Below are 18462 nucleotides of genomic sequence, written 5' to 3'. Positions count from 1 at the left end.
TATATATAATATAATATATATAATTATATGTAATATATAATATAATTATATATTATATAATATATATATAATTGAATATATATAATTGAATCACTCTGCAGCCTGTCAACTTCTCCAGGCTTATCCAAGATATTTGTTAGAATACAGGGAAAATATGGAAATGCCCTTCTGGCTGGATGTGACAATATGGAGACAAATCACGGTGATCTTCACCTGCGGGTTCTTCTGACTCTGTTATTATACTCTCGGGCTTTACATGAGCTTTTATCTATTGCAATGTCATCTGAACTGAGCCCAGAGATAGTTGTTAGCTTAGACATAATTATGTACCTGATTAAAATGCATCCAGTTCAGAACAGGACTGCCCCAATCAAAAGCTCTCAAGCAACTAGAATTAAAAAGCTGAAAGAAAAAAAAATTTTTTTTTTTAAATTTTTTTTTTCAACGTTTTTTATTTATTTTTGGGACAGAGAGAGACAGAGCATGAACGGGGGAGGGGCAGAGAGAGAGGGAGACGCAGAATCGGAAACAGGCTCCGAGCCATCAGCCCAGAGCCTGACGCGGGGCTCGAACTCACGGACCGCGACATCGTGACCTGGCTGAAGTCGGAGGCTTAACCGACTGCGCCACCCAGGCGCCCCAAGAAAAAAATTTTAAAGTAACATTATACTCATGTGTTTATTAGCGCGGCAGGGGAGAGCGTGAGGTGTGCGTTGAGTATTGTCTGTTGGTTCATACGCAGGGAGGCTTCTTTGCTTCTCCCTTCCTTCGTAAAGGGCAAGAAATGGAAGAGGTAGGAGACGGGGGGGGGGCAGGGGATGTACAGAATATGATCCTATCATCTTCGTATAAATGCATGTTTCCCCCGACGTCTGCTACCTTATGAAAGGGGGCCGGTGTGCTTGGGGACAATGTCAGGCTTCCCAAGAAATCCCGTTTCATCCACAGAGGTCAAAAGTGAGCGTCTAGGACTAAGTGCACTGGGGCTAAAGTGATACTTTCCTAAACACCTTGCTTCAAACAACAGCGCTCCAAAGAATGGGCCAGAAGCCATCCCTCGCTTCACCCTCCATGCTTGCAGCCTCACCACCACTACCTGCTTTGAACTTACTAGGTCTAATCTGATCATGTCCATTTTTTCCCCCTGACAATGTCTTCATTGCAAGAAGGTTCAGACTCTCGGGTTACTATTTTTTCTGGGATTCTCCACCTGACAGATCTCCATACACCCCCTGCCCCCACATCTTGTCTCATTCTAATTCCCTCCAGCTCTAAAGCCCTCTCTACCATCGGGAATTCGTCATCAGCCTGTATCTTAAAACCCATTTCTCATGGGCTCCCTCACCTCCTTGTCGTCTGGACCACCTGATTTCCCCGAGAACACTGCTTCCCCTGCAGCTCTTTCCTGCCGCCAAAATGGCCAGGGCTATTTACGACCTTAACATTTGCAGAACTTTGGTCAATTCGGAGAAATTTTCCCATGTCACCTATGAGCAGCACTTGGCAGTTGTTCATTTCTATCGTTGAGAACTTTTTTTCACTCGGCTTTTACAATACCATCATTTCTTGATTTTCATTTTTCTCTCACTGCTCCTTTTTTTTTTGTCTCTTTGTCATATTCATCCAGCCTCTGCTTCCTGACCTCTGAGTCTTTCCATGTCTCAGCCCTCCAGCCTTGCTCCCCTTCTCCCCATCTGTACTCACTCCGCGCTCTTCATCCGGTCTCTTGGCTTCAATGGCGTCCGTGTTCAAAACGTCCATCTCCTTCTGTGAGTCTCTTCTAAATCCTAGACTCCTGTATGCAACTGCTTCTTCAGATTAATCACTCGGATGTCTCACGCTTAACATCTCCAAACTACAACATCGTATCTTTCCTCCAAACCCACTCCACCCCCAAACCTCCCAATCTTCTTTAATGGCAATTGGATCGTTCTGTTGCTTAGGCCAGAACCTCTGGAGTTATCCAAGACTCTCCTCTCTCTCCTCGCGTAGAATCCATCATTAAGTGTCCTTGGCTGCGTGTTTACAAAACACATGTATATTCAGAATCCAACCCTCTTTACCACCCTTCCTGGGAACACATCAGTGCAGGCCATCACCAGTTCTTATTTGGATTACAGTAGTAATCTACTAACTTTCTCACGGATTCCACTCTTGCCCCATTTCAGCCTATCCAACATGGCACCCAAAGTATTCCTTTCTTTTTTTTCAAGTAAACTCTACCCCCAACGTGGGGCTCAAACACACGACCCTGAGATCAAGAGCCGCACACTGTGCCAGGTGAGCCAGCCAGGCGTCCCCAAAATGTAAATTAGATCATGTCCCCTCCCTGCTCAAAACCCTGCAGGGGCTACTCACTTGAGCTAGAAAGCCAGAGTCCTAACAATGGCGCTCTTGTTTCTTTCTGGCTCTATTCCATTTCTGCCCCCTTTTCCTACTGCTCCCTCCCTTAATCACTGACATCAGCTGGAGGGACCTTGTAGCCGTGACTCTCAGAAATGTTCCCGACTAAACAGCCTGTATACCAGCTATTCTGTCTGTACGGAATGCTCTTCCCGAGTTCTTCACGTTGCTAACTTTCTCAGCCCCTTTAAATATTTTCTCACATGTCACCATCTCATTGAGGCTGGCCTGTGTCTCTATTCAAAAACACAATCCCCTACCCTGTATGCCTCATCTCTTTATCCTCCTTTCCCCCTTTATTTTTCCATAGCTTCTAGCCCCTTCTTAAGTTTTGATGATTTACTTACTTGCTTTGCTTATTGGTTACTGTCTGTATATCTACTGCTAGAATGTGAGCTTAAGGAGGACAGGGATACTTAGTTTGTTCACTGGTAAGTACAATGAGCGTAGAACAACATAGGACACATACTAGGTGCTCAATATGCACGCAAAGTTTGCTTCTATTTCTTGCCCTAGCTATCATCAGCAATGAGCTAAATCTAACGGTAAGCTGAAGATTTTTAATAATTTACCTCAAAAGCAATCACTGAACAGATTTAAACAGTAAAAAAATTTTTTTAAACATTTATTCATTTTCAAGAGACAGAGAGAGACAGACTGTGAGCAGGGAGGGACAGAGAGAGAGGGAGACACAGAATCTGAAGCAGGCTCCAGGCTCTGAGCTGTCAGCACAGAGCCCGACCCCACAAACTGAGAGATCACAAGCGGAGACGAAGTTGGGCACTCAACTGACTGAGCCACTCAGGTGCCCCTAGATTTAAACATTTTTAAATGAGAAAGCCCTTAACCAATATCTCAATGAAACTTTTTTTTTTAAGTTCATTTATTTATTTTGAGAGAGAGAGAGAGAGAGAGAGCAAGCAGGGGAGGGGCCGAGAGAGAAGGAGAGAGAGAGAATCCCAGGCAGGCTCCATGCTATTAGCACGGAGCCTGACATGGGGCTAGAACCCATAAACTGTGAGATCATGACCTGAGCCAAAATCAAGAGTCAGACACTTAACTGATTGAGCCACCCAGGTGCCTCTGTGCTGATAGCTCTGTGGGGCTTGAACTCACGAACCGTGAGATCATGACCTGGGCCAAAGCTGGATGCTTACCCGACTTAGCCACCTGGCACCCCTATCTCAACAATACTTTTAAATTCATCGGTGTTTATTAAGTTTAAATAGCACTCATAATCATCGCCCTGTTTAACTCTCATAATATTTTTGTTAGGTCAGAGCATTATTATTAACTCCATTTTTAAAATTAAGGAAACTGAATTCATAGAGATTAAATGAGCTTGCTCAGCCTCTCACTGCCAGTAAATTTCAGAGAAAGGACTCAGCATCTGGTGTTTTGATCTCAAGTACAGTGTTCTTTCTAGCATCTTATCCTGGCTCTCAACATTGACATGATACTCACACTGGATTTTTTTCTTCACCAATATGCATTCAACAAACATTCCTAAGTGTCTGCTATTTCCCCAGAACTCTCAGCCTTGCAAACACAAAAGTGAACAAAACTGACTCACGGCCTCATGGACTTCACAGTTTCACAGAGGAGAAAGTGTAGTCTAGTGACAGACTAGACATTGGGACACCTGTGTCCCAGGTTTCTTTTTAAAGGAGTAGCCTTGAATTTTGGGGCAAGTCAAATGAGGGGCATGACCTAGATGATTCCTAGTCTACTATTCTGAATTATTAACATTTTCTTATTTGTAAAACAGAAAATAATTATATTGCTCTGATCGTTGCTTAGGTTAGAGGGCTGGATAGATTATGATATTAACATATTATAATCTATGAAGAATTACACGAATATGTAAGTTTCATTTTATCCTTCCAAATTTATCATCCTATGGCAATGGCATGATTCCGAGAATGAGGGGGATAAACCAAGAGTAGTAAAGATTAAAATCGTACTAAAATGCACTTTAAAATTTATACCTGACTCCAGTGAAGCATATTTTGAACAGATGTCCCTGCTGGGTTATGTGACATGTACACATCCATACGACTCTGAGGGGTTAAAAAATTATTTTTATGCTTAGCCCAATCATAGAGAACATAATCTTTGATATTTATTAAAGTAAATAATTGTAAGAAAATGTAAAGTTATTCTTAAACAAATAATATAAACAAAAAGATTAAATTATATTCCACTAAATACATAAATGTACTTACTAAATGTGTAATTTTTACATTAATGTAGAAGCTATTATTAGATTTCTAAGTTACATAGTCCGTCATCCCATATGGAAAACATTCAGAACTCTTGGAACTCACACAGATATACATCCTTTTTGAAGGCAAAAGAACAGAAGATATAGAAAGAAGTTACCAGGGGGCACCGGGGTGGCTCAGTTGGTTAAGCATCCGACTCTTGGTTTCAGCTCAGGTCGCGTTCTCATGGTTTGTGGGTTCGAGCCTCACATCAGGCTCTGTGGTGACAGTGTGGAGCCTGCTTGGGATTCTGTCTCTCTCTGCCCCTCCCCCACTCATGCGTGCTCTCTCTCTCTCTCTCAAAATGAATAAATAGACTTAAAAAAATAAATTAAATTAAATTAAATTAAAATTTTCTAGGAAAAATAGACAAGAAAAAACCAAAGACCCCTCAAAAAAGCAAAGTACTGAAGCCAGTTTTCCTTCAAGTTCTTTGCAAGCCTCAGAGGATCTGAAGTTTCATTCTGAGAACTTAGCTAGTTGAAGAAAACAAAAATCAGCCCAGGGCCTGCCAAAGGCAGTTGGGAGATTTAATAAGAAACTCTCTCTGTGACAAACTGGGGTCCCGAAGTTTCACACAACTCAAAAATGAAGCAACCACAAATAGAGCAGCCTTCATGTCAACCTAGGTTTGCATTTGCCTACAGGGTCCCTGGGAACCTCAGTCAGTGACCAAGACATATAACATCGATGTTATCCTATCAACGTCTCAGCATGTTATTTTAAGGAAATCAACAACCCCCAGACTGCTTCTAAAGTCCAGATGGAGAAGCAGAAGACCCAGAATAGCCAACACAATATTGTGAGGGAAGAAGAAGTTTGGAGGACTGACTCTAATTGACTTTAAGACTTCCTACAAAGCGACAGTGATCAAGACAGTGTGGTATTGGTGAAAGAATGGGCAAAGAGATCCATAGATGGAACAGAGAGCCCCAAAATAGACCCCCATAAATAAAGTCAACTAATCTTTGACAAAGGAGAAAAAACAATGCAATAGAGACACAACAATCTCTTCAATAAATGGTGTTGGAACACCTAGATAGCCACATGCAAAAAGAAAAAAACAAAAAGAATCTAGACACAGACCTTACACCCTTCACAAGAGTGAAAGGAGTCAAAATGGAATACAGACCTAAATGTCAAACTCAAAACTATAAAACTCCAAGGAGGTAACATAGCAGAGAGAATCTAGCTGGCTTTGAGTTTAGTGATGACTTTTTAGATACAATACCAGAGGCACAATCTGTGAAAGAAAATAACTGACAAGCCGGCCTTCAATAAGCTTAAAAATTTCTACTTTGCAAAAGACCGTGTCAAGAGAATTAGACGACAGGCCACAGACTGGAAGAAAATATTCGCAAAAGATACATCTGTAAAGGATTGTTACCCCCAAAATGCAAAGAACTCTTCAAACTCAACAATGAGGAAACAAACAACCCAATTTAAAAATGGGCCAAAGACTTTAACAGGTACCTCATCAAATAGATACACAGATAGCAAATGACCATGAAAAGATGCTCAACATTATACGTTATCAGGGAAATGCAATTCAAAAAAATTTTTTTTTTTTACATTTATTTATTTTTGAGAAACAGAGTGAGACAAAGCGTGAATGGGGGAGGGGCAGAGAGAGTAGGAGACACAGAATCTGAAGAAGGCTCCAGGCTCTGAGCAAGCGGTCAGCACAGAGCCTGATGCGGGGCTCGAACCCACAAACTGTGAGATCATGACCTGAGCCAAAGTCGGACACTCAACCGACTGAGCCACCCAGGTGCCCCAGGGAAATGCAATTCAAAAGAACAGTAAGAGACGACTATACACCTGCTAAAATGATAAAAGTCCAATATGCTGTCGGCACCAAATGGTGAGGATATGGAGAAGCGGGGATTCTCATTCATTGCTGAGGGTAATGCAAAATGGCACAACCACTTTGGAAAGCACATGGGTGGGTCTCTTATAAAGCAAAAGGAGTCCTTAGCATACAATCTAGCAATCACACTCCTTGGTATTTACCCAGAGGAGTTGAAAATGTACATTCACACAAAATCTGCACACTGATGTTTATAGCATCTTTATTCATAATTGTCAACACTTGAACCAAAATGTCCTTTAGCAGGTGCATAGGTAAACTGTGATACATCCAGACATCAGAATATTTTTCAGCACTAAAAATAAATGAGCTACCAACCCATGAAAAGACATGCAGGAACCTTAAATATGTGTTAGTAAGGGGAAGAAGACAATCTGAAAGGGTTACAAACAGTGGGATTCCAAGTAGGAAAAGACAAAACTGTGGGTACGGTGAAAAGATCAATGACTGCCAAGAGCTGAGTAGGCAGGGATGAATCGGCAAAATACAAAGGACTTTTAGGGCAATGAAACTATTCTATATGATACCGTAATGGTAGATACATGTCATTATACGTTTGTTAGAATGTAGAACGCCAAGAGTGAGCCCTACTGTAAACTATAGATTTGGGGTACTTACGATGTGTCAATGTAGGTTCATCAGTTGTAACACATGTAGCACCCTGGTGGTCATTGTCATGCCCAAGGCCATCTAGGTTTTTTCCTCATGTTATCTTCTAGGAGTTTTACAGTTTCGCATCTCACACTTAGCTCTATGATCCGAATTCAAGTTAATTTTGTGAAGGGTGTAAAGTTTGTGTCTAGAAATTTTTTTTGCACGTGGACATCTGCTTGTTCCAACTCCAACACCATTTGTTAAAGAGACTGTCATTTTTCTATCGCACGGCCTTTTCTCCTCTGGCAAAGCTCTGTTGATGATATTTATGGGGCTCTATTTCTGGGCACTCTATTCTGTTCCACTGATCTAGTAGTTTCTTCTCTCACTCATTCCACACTATGACTGTAGGTGACTGTAGCTTAATAATACGTCTTGGGGTTGAGTAGTATCAGTCCTTCAACTTTGTCTTTCCCTTCAATACTGTGTTGGTAACTCTCAGTTTTGCTTCTCTCTATAAACTTTAGAAGCAGTTTGTCAATATCCTTAAAATAACCTCCTGGGACTTTGATTGCGATTGCATTGAATCTATGGACTAAGTTGGTAAGAATGGGCATCTTGACAACTTCTCTTTCTTTGAATGAATAGATTGGTTCTCACTGAGAAATTATTAAATCGTACAGGTGCAGGAACCAACCACTAGTCTAAATGCTGCAACTGCCCCTGCCAAATCTGGATTTTTAAATCTAATGTGCTGAAAAAGTCTTAGAGTGAATGCCTACATCTGTAATAGAATGTAGATACAACCAATCCATAGGGCCTCGGTAATAGGGGCTCGAGCACTGAAACAGTTTTCCACTGCAGGAATTTTGACAAATGCCAGGAGCATGTAAGATAATTAGCGGGCACTAATGCTAATTACAAAGAGATCAACAAGAAAGGGAAGGAGTGTTAGGAACCAAGATATAAGAGTAGAAGCTGTGGGAGCGCCTGGGTGACTCCGTCAGTTAAGTGTCTGGCTCTCGTTGGCTGAGGTCATGATCTCACAGTTCATGGGATCAAGCCTCGCGTTGGGCTTTGTGCTGACAGCATGGAGCCTGCTTGGGATCCTCTCTGTCCTCTCTCTCTGCCCTTCCCCCCACTCATAGTCTCTTGCTCTCAAAATAAGTAAATGAACTTAAAAAAAAAAAGAGTAGGAGTTGAGACAAACAAGTGATAGAAGACAAATACAACAAATGTTGGGAAACTAACACCCAGAAGCAAAGACCAGTAAAGACACCCATCACAGCGGCTGCCCTCTGTTCTTTACAGAGAGCAAGACAAATGCGAAAGCAAAATTATCTCGACATACTAATGCTGATCAGTTTCAGAATGTTGGTACAGTCACAAAATCAGAAAGACTAAGAATCTAACTATTAGTATATATGGGAAAATCACAAAATAACACACAAGGCACTGTTACGAGCTGCTTGCTAAAAACTGACAAAATACATTTCAAATTCAACTTGTTCTTACCATATTTAAGTTCTCCAGGTCACATCCATACATCAGAAACAAGACCTCACGGCAAATCTTGCCAAAAATCTTTAGCGGACACAGCTTTGAACCAACAAATCTTTTAAATGAAGTATTAGGTAAGAAGCCTTTGTTGCCAACAAAAGCCTGTAAAATAAATTTACTTTATTTGTATTTGGAAGACCAAAATAATTAATCAAGAAATGGTGTGATGAGTTCACTATATTTATAATCAAACGCATTATCTCACGTGAGTTTAAAACATTTACATTAAGGGCAAAACTTGGAAACACAAGGTAGAGATAAGTTGACCACTGGATTTTCCTTCATAATAACATGTCCACAGGTATTATAAGTAAAACCCTATTCCTTTGTAGAAACAAAAGCAAGAATCCAGTGCAAATAACACCACAAAATTAAATTCACACATAGCCAAGACCTTTCGTTTTGAAAGGAGAGAATGTTGTCATTTGGATTATCAACTACGTAGAGGAAAGGAATAACATACCTTTATCACTGACTTCCACTTGTATGCCATTTTGATTAAAGGGCTGTTTGAGTATTTAATAGAAAAAACTGGAGCTAAGGCAAAAAATATTTTGACTTTTTCAGCTATCTTTGGTATTGTGGAAAATGTTATGAAAGCTGAAAGAAAATAAGACAGAAATTAACTACTCTTATGCAGTTACTACCATCGTAATAAATGACATCGTGGCAAACAAGAGTAAATTCAGGGGCGCCTGGTGGCTCAGTGGTTAAGCAGCTGACTCTGGTTCAGGTCATGATCTTGTGTCAGCTGTGCTGACAGCTCAGAGCCTGGAGCATGTAGATTCTGTGTCTCCGTCCCTCTCTGCCCCTTCCCTGCTCTGTCCTCTCTTTCTTTCTTTCTCTCTCTCTCTCAAAAACAAATAAAGATGCAAAAAAACAATTTTTAAAGAGTAAATTCAATAGACTTTGAATAATTGACTCGCTCATTTTTTTTCTTTTAAAAATTTTTTAATGTTTATTTTTGAGAGAGAGACAGACAGAGTGTGAGCTGGGGAGGGGCGGAAAGAGAGGGAGGCACAGAATCCGAAGCAGGCTCCAGGCTCTGAGCTGTCAGCACAGAGCCTGATGCGGGGCTTGAACTCACCAACCGTGAGATCATGACCTGAGCCGAAGTCAGACTCTTAACTGATTGAGCCACCCAGGCGCCCCTAAGAGTGGACATGCTTGTCTCGCTCCTGATCTTAGGGGAAAACTCTGTTTTTCCCCACTGAGTATGGTGTTAGCTAAGGGTTTTAAGTCTACAACATTCTTGAGGGTAATCCTTTTAACTTTGAGATAAAAACATTTAATAAAATGTAGGTCACTTCCTCTAGTATGACTTCCATCACAATTGGTTAGCTCTATTTATTTAAGTTAAATCCACTACTAAATGTAGGCTTGGACTCTGGTGTAAGTACTCCGTTGGACTTAAAGTCCTTTATTTTTATTTTATTTTTTTAAATACTTTTTTAAAGTTTATTTATTTTGAGAGACAGAGAGTGTGAGTCAGGGAGGAGAGAGGAGAAAGAGAGCGCCAAGCAGGCTCTGCGCTGTCGGCGCAGGGCAAAAATGGGGCTCGATTTCACGGACTGTGGGATCATGACCTGAGCAGAGATCATAAGTCAGGTGCTTAACCAACTGAGCCACCCAGGTGAAGTCCTTTCTTTTTATTTATTTTTAAAAAATTTTTTATATTAAGTATAATTTATTGTCAAATTGGTTTCCATGCAACACCCAGTGCTCATCCCAACAGGTGCCCTCCTCAATGCCCATCACCCACCCTCCCACCCCCCATCAACCGCCAGTTTGTTCTCAGTATTTAAGAGTCTCTTATGGTTTTCCTCCCTCCCTCTCTGTAACTTTTTGCTCTTCCCCTCCCCCGTGGTCTTCTGTTAAGTTTATCAGGATCCGCATAGGAGTGAAAAGATATGGTATCTGTCTTTCTCTGCCTGACTTATTTCACTTAGCATAATACCCTCCAGTTCCATCCACGTTGCTGCAAATGGCCAGATTTCATTCTTTCTCATTGCCAAGTAGTATTCCATTGTATATATAAACCACAACTTCTTTATCCATTCGTCAGTTGATGGACATTTAGGCTCTTTCCATACTTTGGATATTGTTGAAAGTGCTGCTATAAACATTGGGGTCCAAGTGCCCCTGTGCATCAGCACTCCTGTATCCCTTGGGTAAATTCCTAGCAGTGCTATTGCTGGGTCATAGGGTAGGTCTATATTTAATCTTTTGAGGAACCTCCACACTGTTTTCCAGAGCGGCTGTACCAGTTTGTTTCCCACCAACAGTGCAAAAGGGTTCCCGTTTCTCCACATCCTCTCCAGCATCTATAGTCTCCTGATTTTTTCATTTTAGTCACTCTGACTGGCATGAGGTGGTATCTCAGTGTGGTTTTGATTTGGATTTTCCTGATGAGGAGGGACGTTGGGCATCTTTTCATGTGCCTGTTGGCCATCCGGATGTCTTCTTTAGAGAAGTATCTATTCATGTCTTCTGCCCATTTCTTCACTGGATTATTTGTTGACTCACTCATTTCTTAATTCCCTTATCAAACATTTATCAATCACCCAGTTTGAGACATGCATATCAATCACAACATAATGCAGATTATTAGTATTAAAAATAATACCTAGATCATAACTTGTGATAAACCAGCAATAAAACAGTCTTGTTAACACCGTAGTTTAAAAACCAGAAACAACATTTAGCATTTGTATAAGTAGCAATGGTGAAAACGCGCTAAGTTGATTTTTCTGGTATTTGAATCTTACACTTTAGGTGACAGAGTCAATAAATGTCAAATAAGTTTAATATTTACTTTTAATTTATTTAAAAAGTTCCTTGCCTTCTTGTACAGAGGATACCGAATGCTGGTTTATATTATATTGTTAGTTTAGAGTCACTGATATGACAATTATTTGTCATCTTATCAAGCTACATATTTGCACATCTTAAATATTTTTATAGCTTTTCTGTTTTCTGAGTTCTGAGAAGGCAAATAACCAAAGAATTATATGTCATAGTATGAGTCAATAAGCTCTAACACGTAGCCCACTTGCTTCTTATTTCATGATTTTCCAGGATTCCTGGTTCCGGATAACTGACACATGGCTAACTAACATCAGAGAACAGATCTATGGAAAATGGGATTTGACTGTTACTCAACACATTTTTTAAAGCGGGAAATGAATTATTCTCATAAGAAAATGATAGTTTTCAGCCTAGAACAGACTCAGTTAATATTGGCTTCTATCATAAAATGGCCTTTGTAACTTCCAAAGTAGAAAGGGTGAAAGTAAAAAAGTTTAGCATACCACGTAAGAGAATTATGTTAGGTCTTAGGGAATGTATTTGTTTTCCTGAAAGTGAAGCTGTTACGCCTGAGCCAGAAGTATGACGGCTGTGAGCTGTGGGCAGCTCTTTTCTAGTCGTCTTTAAACATGTGATGACCTTCCTCGCCCCTGTGCACATCTTAAGTCTCATCCACCCTGAATGCATAAACATAAACTTCCCTTTCAAGTCTCTCCCTCCCAAAGTCCTTTGCTACATTTAAACAATAAGAGTAGGTATGACATTTCTATTTGTAGCACAAGAGGTAGTCATGATCTCGAGATGGATAGTCAACTTTCCTACCCTTGGAAACCAACAAAACCGCAAACAACGTGTTGTTGACAATCCATTCTTTGTGACTAGAGAAGATAAGGTAGAAGGGAAGCGGGGGGGGGGGGGGGGGCTGCCAGGCGCTGCTGTGGCATTCCTGCCTCTGGCTCTCCTTTACTTCCCTCGCAGCTCTGGAAGTTCACCCACACCCTGGAGAAGGATGCCTGCAGACCCTACAAGAGTCCTTAAGGAACATTAGGACCATACCGATAGTGGTGCCCTGGGAATGGCCCACGTAAAATATTTCCTTTTGTCCCGTGTGCTTCACAATGAAGTCAATGGAGGCGGGGAGGTCGTATTTAGCCATTTCATCAAAACTACAAAAAAAAAAAAAAAAGACAAAAAAAGAAAAAAGAACATTGAAATTCCCTTGCTACTAACAGGCTGTTAACACAAACTTCCGTGAGAACACAAAGTCAAGGAAATAAAATAGCCCCAAGATAGTCTTTAAAAAAAAATTTTTTTTTAATGTTTAGGTATTTTTGAGAGATAGAGAGACAGAGCGTGAGTGGGGAGGGGCAGAGAAGAGAGGAAGACACAGAATCTGAAGCAGGCTCCAGGCTCTGAGCTGGCAGCACAGAGCCCGACACGGGCTCGAACTCATGGACAGCGAGATCATGACCTGAGCTGAAGTCGGACGCCCAACCGATTGAGCCACCCAGGCGCCCCTCCCTAAGATAGTCTTATAAAGAGGGTGTTCGTGTATTCTATGTACAGGGAAATACACTAAGTGTAATGGAGCAAAAGAATGGTTGAAGGAAGGGTGGGGTTGGCCAAGGAAGGTCACTACTGAAAAAGGAGAAACACGCTTAAAATCAGACAAGCACTCTTTAATTTTCAAGCCAAAATTTGCATCCACGTTGATGGTCTGTTAAGAGACCTGACTGAGAGAAGAGCCGCATTCTAATTCATTTCATTTAAAAACCAAACCAAACGTTCGATACGCTTATCAAACAAAAGGAAACATTATTTGAGTTTATTGGTACCTGAAGGCCCAGAATTCTTTGGAGTTCGTTTTCAGGTACAGGTGTTTCCTGGACCACGTAGTTCCTCGGCTGTTCCCCAGCCACACGTCATAGCCAGCATCGGCCAGAATGAAACCCAGGCTGTTGTTGGGAAGGTTGGAAACCCAACTGCTGCCAGATGTCAACAAGCCATGTTGCAAGTAGACGACAAGTTTCTGAGCTGGAAAAAAAGATGCAGAGAATTTCTTTTTAAATTTTATAATATCTGGGCGCCTGAGTGGCTCAGTTGGTTAAGCACCCGACTTCGGCTCAGGTCATGATCTCGCAGTCAGTGAGTTCCAGCCCTGCGTCGGGCTCTGGGCTGACAGCCCGGAGCCTGGAGCCTGCTTCGGATTCTGTGTTTCCCTCTCTCTGCTCCTTCCCCAGCTCACACTCTGTCTCTCTCTCGAAAATAAATAAAGATTAAAAAAAAATTTTAATAAATTTTATAATATCTGTGTAACTAGCTCATGGGAAATTCAATCTTTTAATACACGACAGTTTGGAGATTAAAAAAATTTGTTTAATTTTATATTGTAGAAATAGGGTAAATTATTAATGTTTAGTCCCATTCTATGTCAGAGATATAGAGATATATGTCAGAGATATAATGTGTTAAACACATTAGTTTATTTTTTTTATTTTTATTTTTTAACGTTTATTTATTTTGGGGACAGAGAGAGACAGAGCATGAATGGGGGAGGGGTAGAGAGAGAGGGAGACACAGAATCGGAAGCAGGCTCCAGGCTCTGAGCCATCAGCCCAGAGCCTGATGCGGGGCTCGAACTCAAGGACCGGACCGCGAGACCGTGACCTCAGCTGAAGTCGGACGCTTAACCGACTGAGCCACCCAGGTGCCCCTAAACACATTAGTTTAAACACCTTAGTTTACTAATGGATATTTTTCAAATGACCAAGTGCATAATTAGGCCGTGTCTCATTTAAATACATCAACTTTTTTCAAAGTCTATTTATTTTGAGAGAGAGAGAGAGAGAGAGAGAGAGGGAGAATGCATGCAAGGGGAGTAGGGGCAGAGAGAGAGGGAGAGAGAGAATCCCCAGTAGGTCCCGTGCTGTCAGTGCAGAGCCTGATACAGGGCTCGAACTCATGAGCAGTGAGATCATGACCAGAGCTGAAATAGTCAGATGCTTAACCGACTGAGCCACCCAGATGCCCCTAAATATATAAACTTTTAAGGATTATTCAAATATCTAAGAGTGATGGGAGCACTCATATCCATTTTAAATAGCATATTGCATAAAATATTATATTGTATATGATTTTCCCACTCTTCCATTTCATAAGATGACTTTATAATCACATTTTCACAGACATATTCAATATATGTGTTATCATTAGAACCACTGTGCTAGTTACCTAACGGAGTTCCCAGAACTCTGATTGTGCTTGCAAGCTTTTTGGGAAATAACACCTTTTGAGTAATGTTAAATGTGCTCACGAGTAACTTTGTTAAGCCCCGAGTTGTGATTTACGCATAATCCGCATCATTAGCGTCTACTGCCCCAATGCTGTGGGCGCCCCACACAGACCCACTGACCAGGCTGATGTTTGCGCCCACTAGCTATCATGTTACCAAGTTGTACCCGGCTGCCCCTTCTCGGGGGAGGCTGAGAACGTACAGTGTTGGCTGAAAGGGAGCTCCCACACCAGAGGAGGAAGGAGGCCACCTTCTCAAGCAACTGACACAAAGGTACAGAGAGCTGAGTCCCTTGCTTCTGGGTTGGACCGACTCTGATGTACTTCGTGTTGTATATCACCCCAAGGGACAGGGGGGAGGCTAGACTCCAGGCGAGACCACATATTTGCTTAACTCCTTCCTCTGCAATCTTCTTTTTTAAAAGTTATTTATGAAGAAAATTGTTTTTAATGTTTATTTATTTCTGAAAGACAGATTATGAGCAAGGGAGGGGCAGAAAGAGAGGGAGATCCAGAATCCGAAGCAGGCTCCAGGCTCTGAGCTGTCAGCACAGAGCCCGATGCGGGGCTTGAACTCACGAACCACAAGATCATGACCTGAGCTGAAGTCAGACGCTTAACCATTTAGAAACCCAGGGGCCCCATCCTCTGTTCTCTTCTGCTTCTCCTATCTCCTTTTCCCTGAGATTCCCCTCAATAAATCACATACCCTCAAATCCCTGCCACAGGCTCTGTTTCTAGGGAACCTGACCTGGACGTACTACTGAAAGTGACCCAGGAAGTAGACATTTAAGGACGGGGCTGTGGAGTTGGTTTCCTTGCTGGCTGGCCGACAATGAGGACCCGTCACTGATTGTAGGTAGAGACTGAAAGAACACTGGATGTTGTGGCGCTTAGCCCACTGGCCAAGATATTCATGTTTCCTGTGCCGATACAGGAAAGGGGTGACTGGCTTGCTCAGTATCTGTGACAGTGAGGAAGCACAGAGGAAATGGAATTATGAGGTCTGGGGAAGCGGGCGGCTGTTGTTGAGTGCCAATGGTGTTTTAAAGAGAGAAAATTGCAGACCCGGGGCAATCACTCACCACTTCAAAGCAAAGGGTGCAAGTCCTAAGACCTTTTCAGTGGCATTTCAACACCTCGTCGTCTACAGTCAGAGGGCAAACTGATTTCTACCAGAATCATGGTCATGAACTAATTGCCAGGAGAGTGGGACTTCGGGAAGGTTGAACTGTCAGTGCTGGAAAGAATCTATGTCATATTTGGGGCTTTGATAGGGAAGTAGGACTCTGAGACTGTCTGAATGAGAACTTTGGAAGCTTACATCTCAGGGTTCCCTGAACCCACTCCTCTTTGTTGGAGCATAATGCCCCCTCTGACTTATCTTTCAGAACAGGTCTTCTCCTCCTGAAGATCCTCCCCAGTGCCTTCCTGGATGCTCCATCACCAGCACTGGTTGAGGTCCCCAGTGGCTGGACTGGAGCGTGTTGGGTCTGCTGAGGGAGAGGTGAGATTGTAGGCTAAGAGAGCTACAAAATCTGGCTAATACGCATATGACCGCAGAAGTTGGAAGAGTCCGCCTAAATGTTAGATAGAAAGGAAACATATACATACGTGTATGCTGGATAAGGGAGAGTTTGTTCATACGTGAGTGCATTCCTACGATACAAGATTTAACACAGCCGCAGTGGTTCCAGGGGTCAGTCCTCATACTCTGCCAGGGTTTCTCAGAAGCTTAGACAATTCCAGAATAAGAAAGCAGACTGTGGCGGAAAAGATACGGAAGCTAATCTATTGAATGAGAAAAGAACACCCACCAACTGATTTAGCATGCCTTGGGAGAGCCCACAGGATAGAACACCTACCAGGTTGAAAAAAATACTCTGGTGAGGACATCAGCAAAATTCAAAAGCTCAGAAGTGGAGAACTTCTATTTCCATTTTGGGATGTATAATAAACTGGAAAAAATATTGCTTTTATATATATGTATATATATACACACACATATAATATAAATATATTATATTTATATAATTTATATTTATATTATATAAATATAATATATTATATATAATTTATATATATTTATATATTATAAATATAAATATATAAAAATATATATAATATATTATAATTATATTATAATATATTATATATAATTATATATGTGTATTTATATATATATATAAATATATATACCCCTGATATATATTTATATATATATAATATACATATCAGGGAGCTGATTCACAGAGCAAAAATCTGGCCCCAAATCTGAGGAGAGACAGGTGCTTACAGGGAAAGAGGAGACATAGTCCTTCTTCATGGGGATGCCCAATATGAATAGTTTGGGAAGAATAATTGAAGAATTAGTGAAGGCCAGTTCTCTGGCTCCAAGGACAGGACAGGGTGTGAAGGACAGGGTACAGTCGAAATGGGGAAAGTCCATATCATCCTATGAGCTCCATCCCATGAACCCTACATGAACTTCACAGAAAAGATTGGAAAGAGTCTTACAGAAGTGTCCATTGTGGTGCAGTTGTCGCAGGAAGGTAAGACACTTTCCTCTGGTCTTTTCCCCATCTGCCCTCCAGAACAATACTCAGTCGGGGGGTCAGGGCACAGGGAGGGAAACAAGTACTTCCCAGGGCACACTAGCCAACCAAAAGCGCATAGGATGACTCAACCAGCAGATCCCAGTGCTATGCGGGGGGCTCACAAAAGGAGGGGCCATGAAGACAGAGATGTAGACTAAACTGGCTGCCCCAGTTTGGGCTTCTCACCAAGGAGGAGCCATGATGACAGAGATGTAGACTAAACTGGCCCCCCAATGTGGGCCCCTCACCAAAGCAGATCTAGCTACTGCCAGGGCAGTATGTCTAACCTGTCTGCAAAGGAGATCTTACACAGTAGCACCCCCTGAAAAGACCAAACCAGCCGCTTGGAGGCCAGTTGTGTACATCAGACCCTTTCTCTCCTAGAAAGGGCCGCAGTTCACTATGACTAGGACTGGTATCTGTTTCTGCTATGATTTACCTTTCTTACCACACAGAACCACACCCAGCACTACTGTTCAAGAGTTCATGGAATGTCTGATCTGCAAATATGGAACCCCTCATGACATTACTTTGAATAAAGGAATTCACTCCAGGTCAAAGAGGGTGCGTTCATTAGAAGGCCACTGGTTTTACCACATGACAACCCTCACGAGGCTGTTAGCCTCGCAGAGCACTGAAACAACACCCCGGTAGAGAAGCCAGCTGGGAGATGAAGTCCTGTAAGCACGGGTGCGATCCTTCAGGACTCATTATATACCTTAAACAAACGCCCAGAACATAGTGCTGCTTCCCCTAATTGATAGAACACATGAATCTGAGAAATAAGGGATTAGGTGTCACACTAATACCCAGTAACTCACTCAGGGGTTTGCACTTTCTGTCCTCACAATTTAAGGCTCTTCAGATCTAGAGGCCCTGGCTTAAGGCAGAAAACACTCCCACTAGCTCATGAAGTAAACATCTAAAGAAAAGAAAAGAAAAAAGAAAAGAAAAGAAAAAAGAAAAGAAAAGAAAAGAAAGAAAAGAAGAGAAAAGAAAGAAAAAAAAAGAAAAAAGAAAAGAAAAGAAAAAAGAAAAGAAAAGAAAAGAAAGAAAAGAAGAGAAAAGAAAGAAA

The 18462-nt window shown here is 41.6% G+C and overlaps 1 protein-coding gene across 5 annotated transcripts in view; it reads right to left on the bottom strand.

Annotated features, from left to right (window-relative positions):
• Positions 1-18462, bottom strand: part of LIPJ (lipase family member J) — a 37068-nt gene that overhangs the window by 1730 nt on the left and 16876 nt on the right. For 3 of the 5 annotated variants that reach the window (XM_049644940.1, XM_049644941.1, XM_049644942.1), the window contains 6 exons: positions 13335-13533; positions 12556-12665; positions 9155-9291; positions 8647-8793; positions 4392-4463; positions 331-402 (listed from right to left, as the gene is read on the bottom strand). In XM_049644940.1, coding sequence (XP_049500897.1) covers positions 331-402; positions 4392-4463; positions 8647-8793; positions 9155-9291; positions 12556-12665; positions 13335-13533 — 737 coding nt within the window. The remainder of the gene's footprint in view (positions 1-330; positions 403-4391; positions 4464-8646; positions 8794-9154; positions 9292-12555; positions 12666-13334; positions 13534-18462) is intronic. The other 2 variants (XM_049644943.1, XM_049644944.1) reach the window with 2 other exon arrangements.

Source organism: Panthera uncia, chromosome D2 (assembly GCF_023721935.1).
Source record: "Panthera uncia isolate 11264 chromosome D2, Puncia_PCG_1.0, whole genome shotgun sequence".
NCBI classification, from domain to species: domain Eukaryota; kingdom Metazoa; phylum Chordata; class Mammalia; order Carnivora; family Felidae; genus Panthera; species Panthera uncia.
This window is presented reverse-complemented; position numbering and strand designations above follow the sequence as displayed.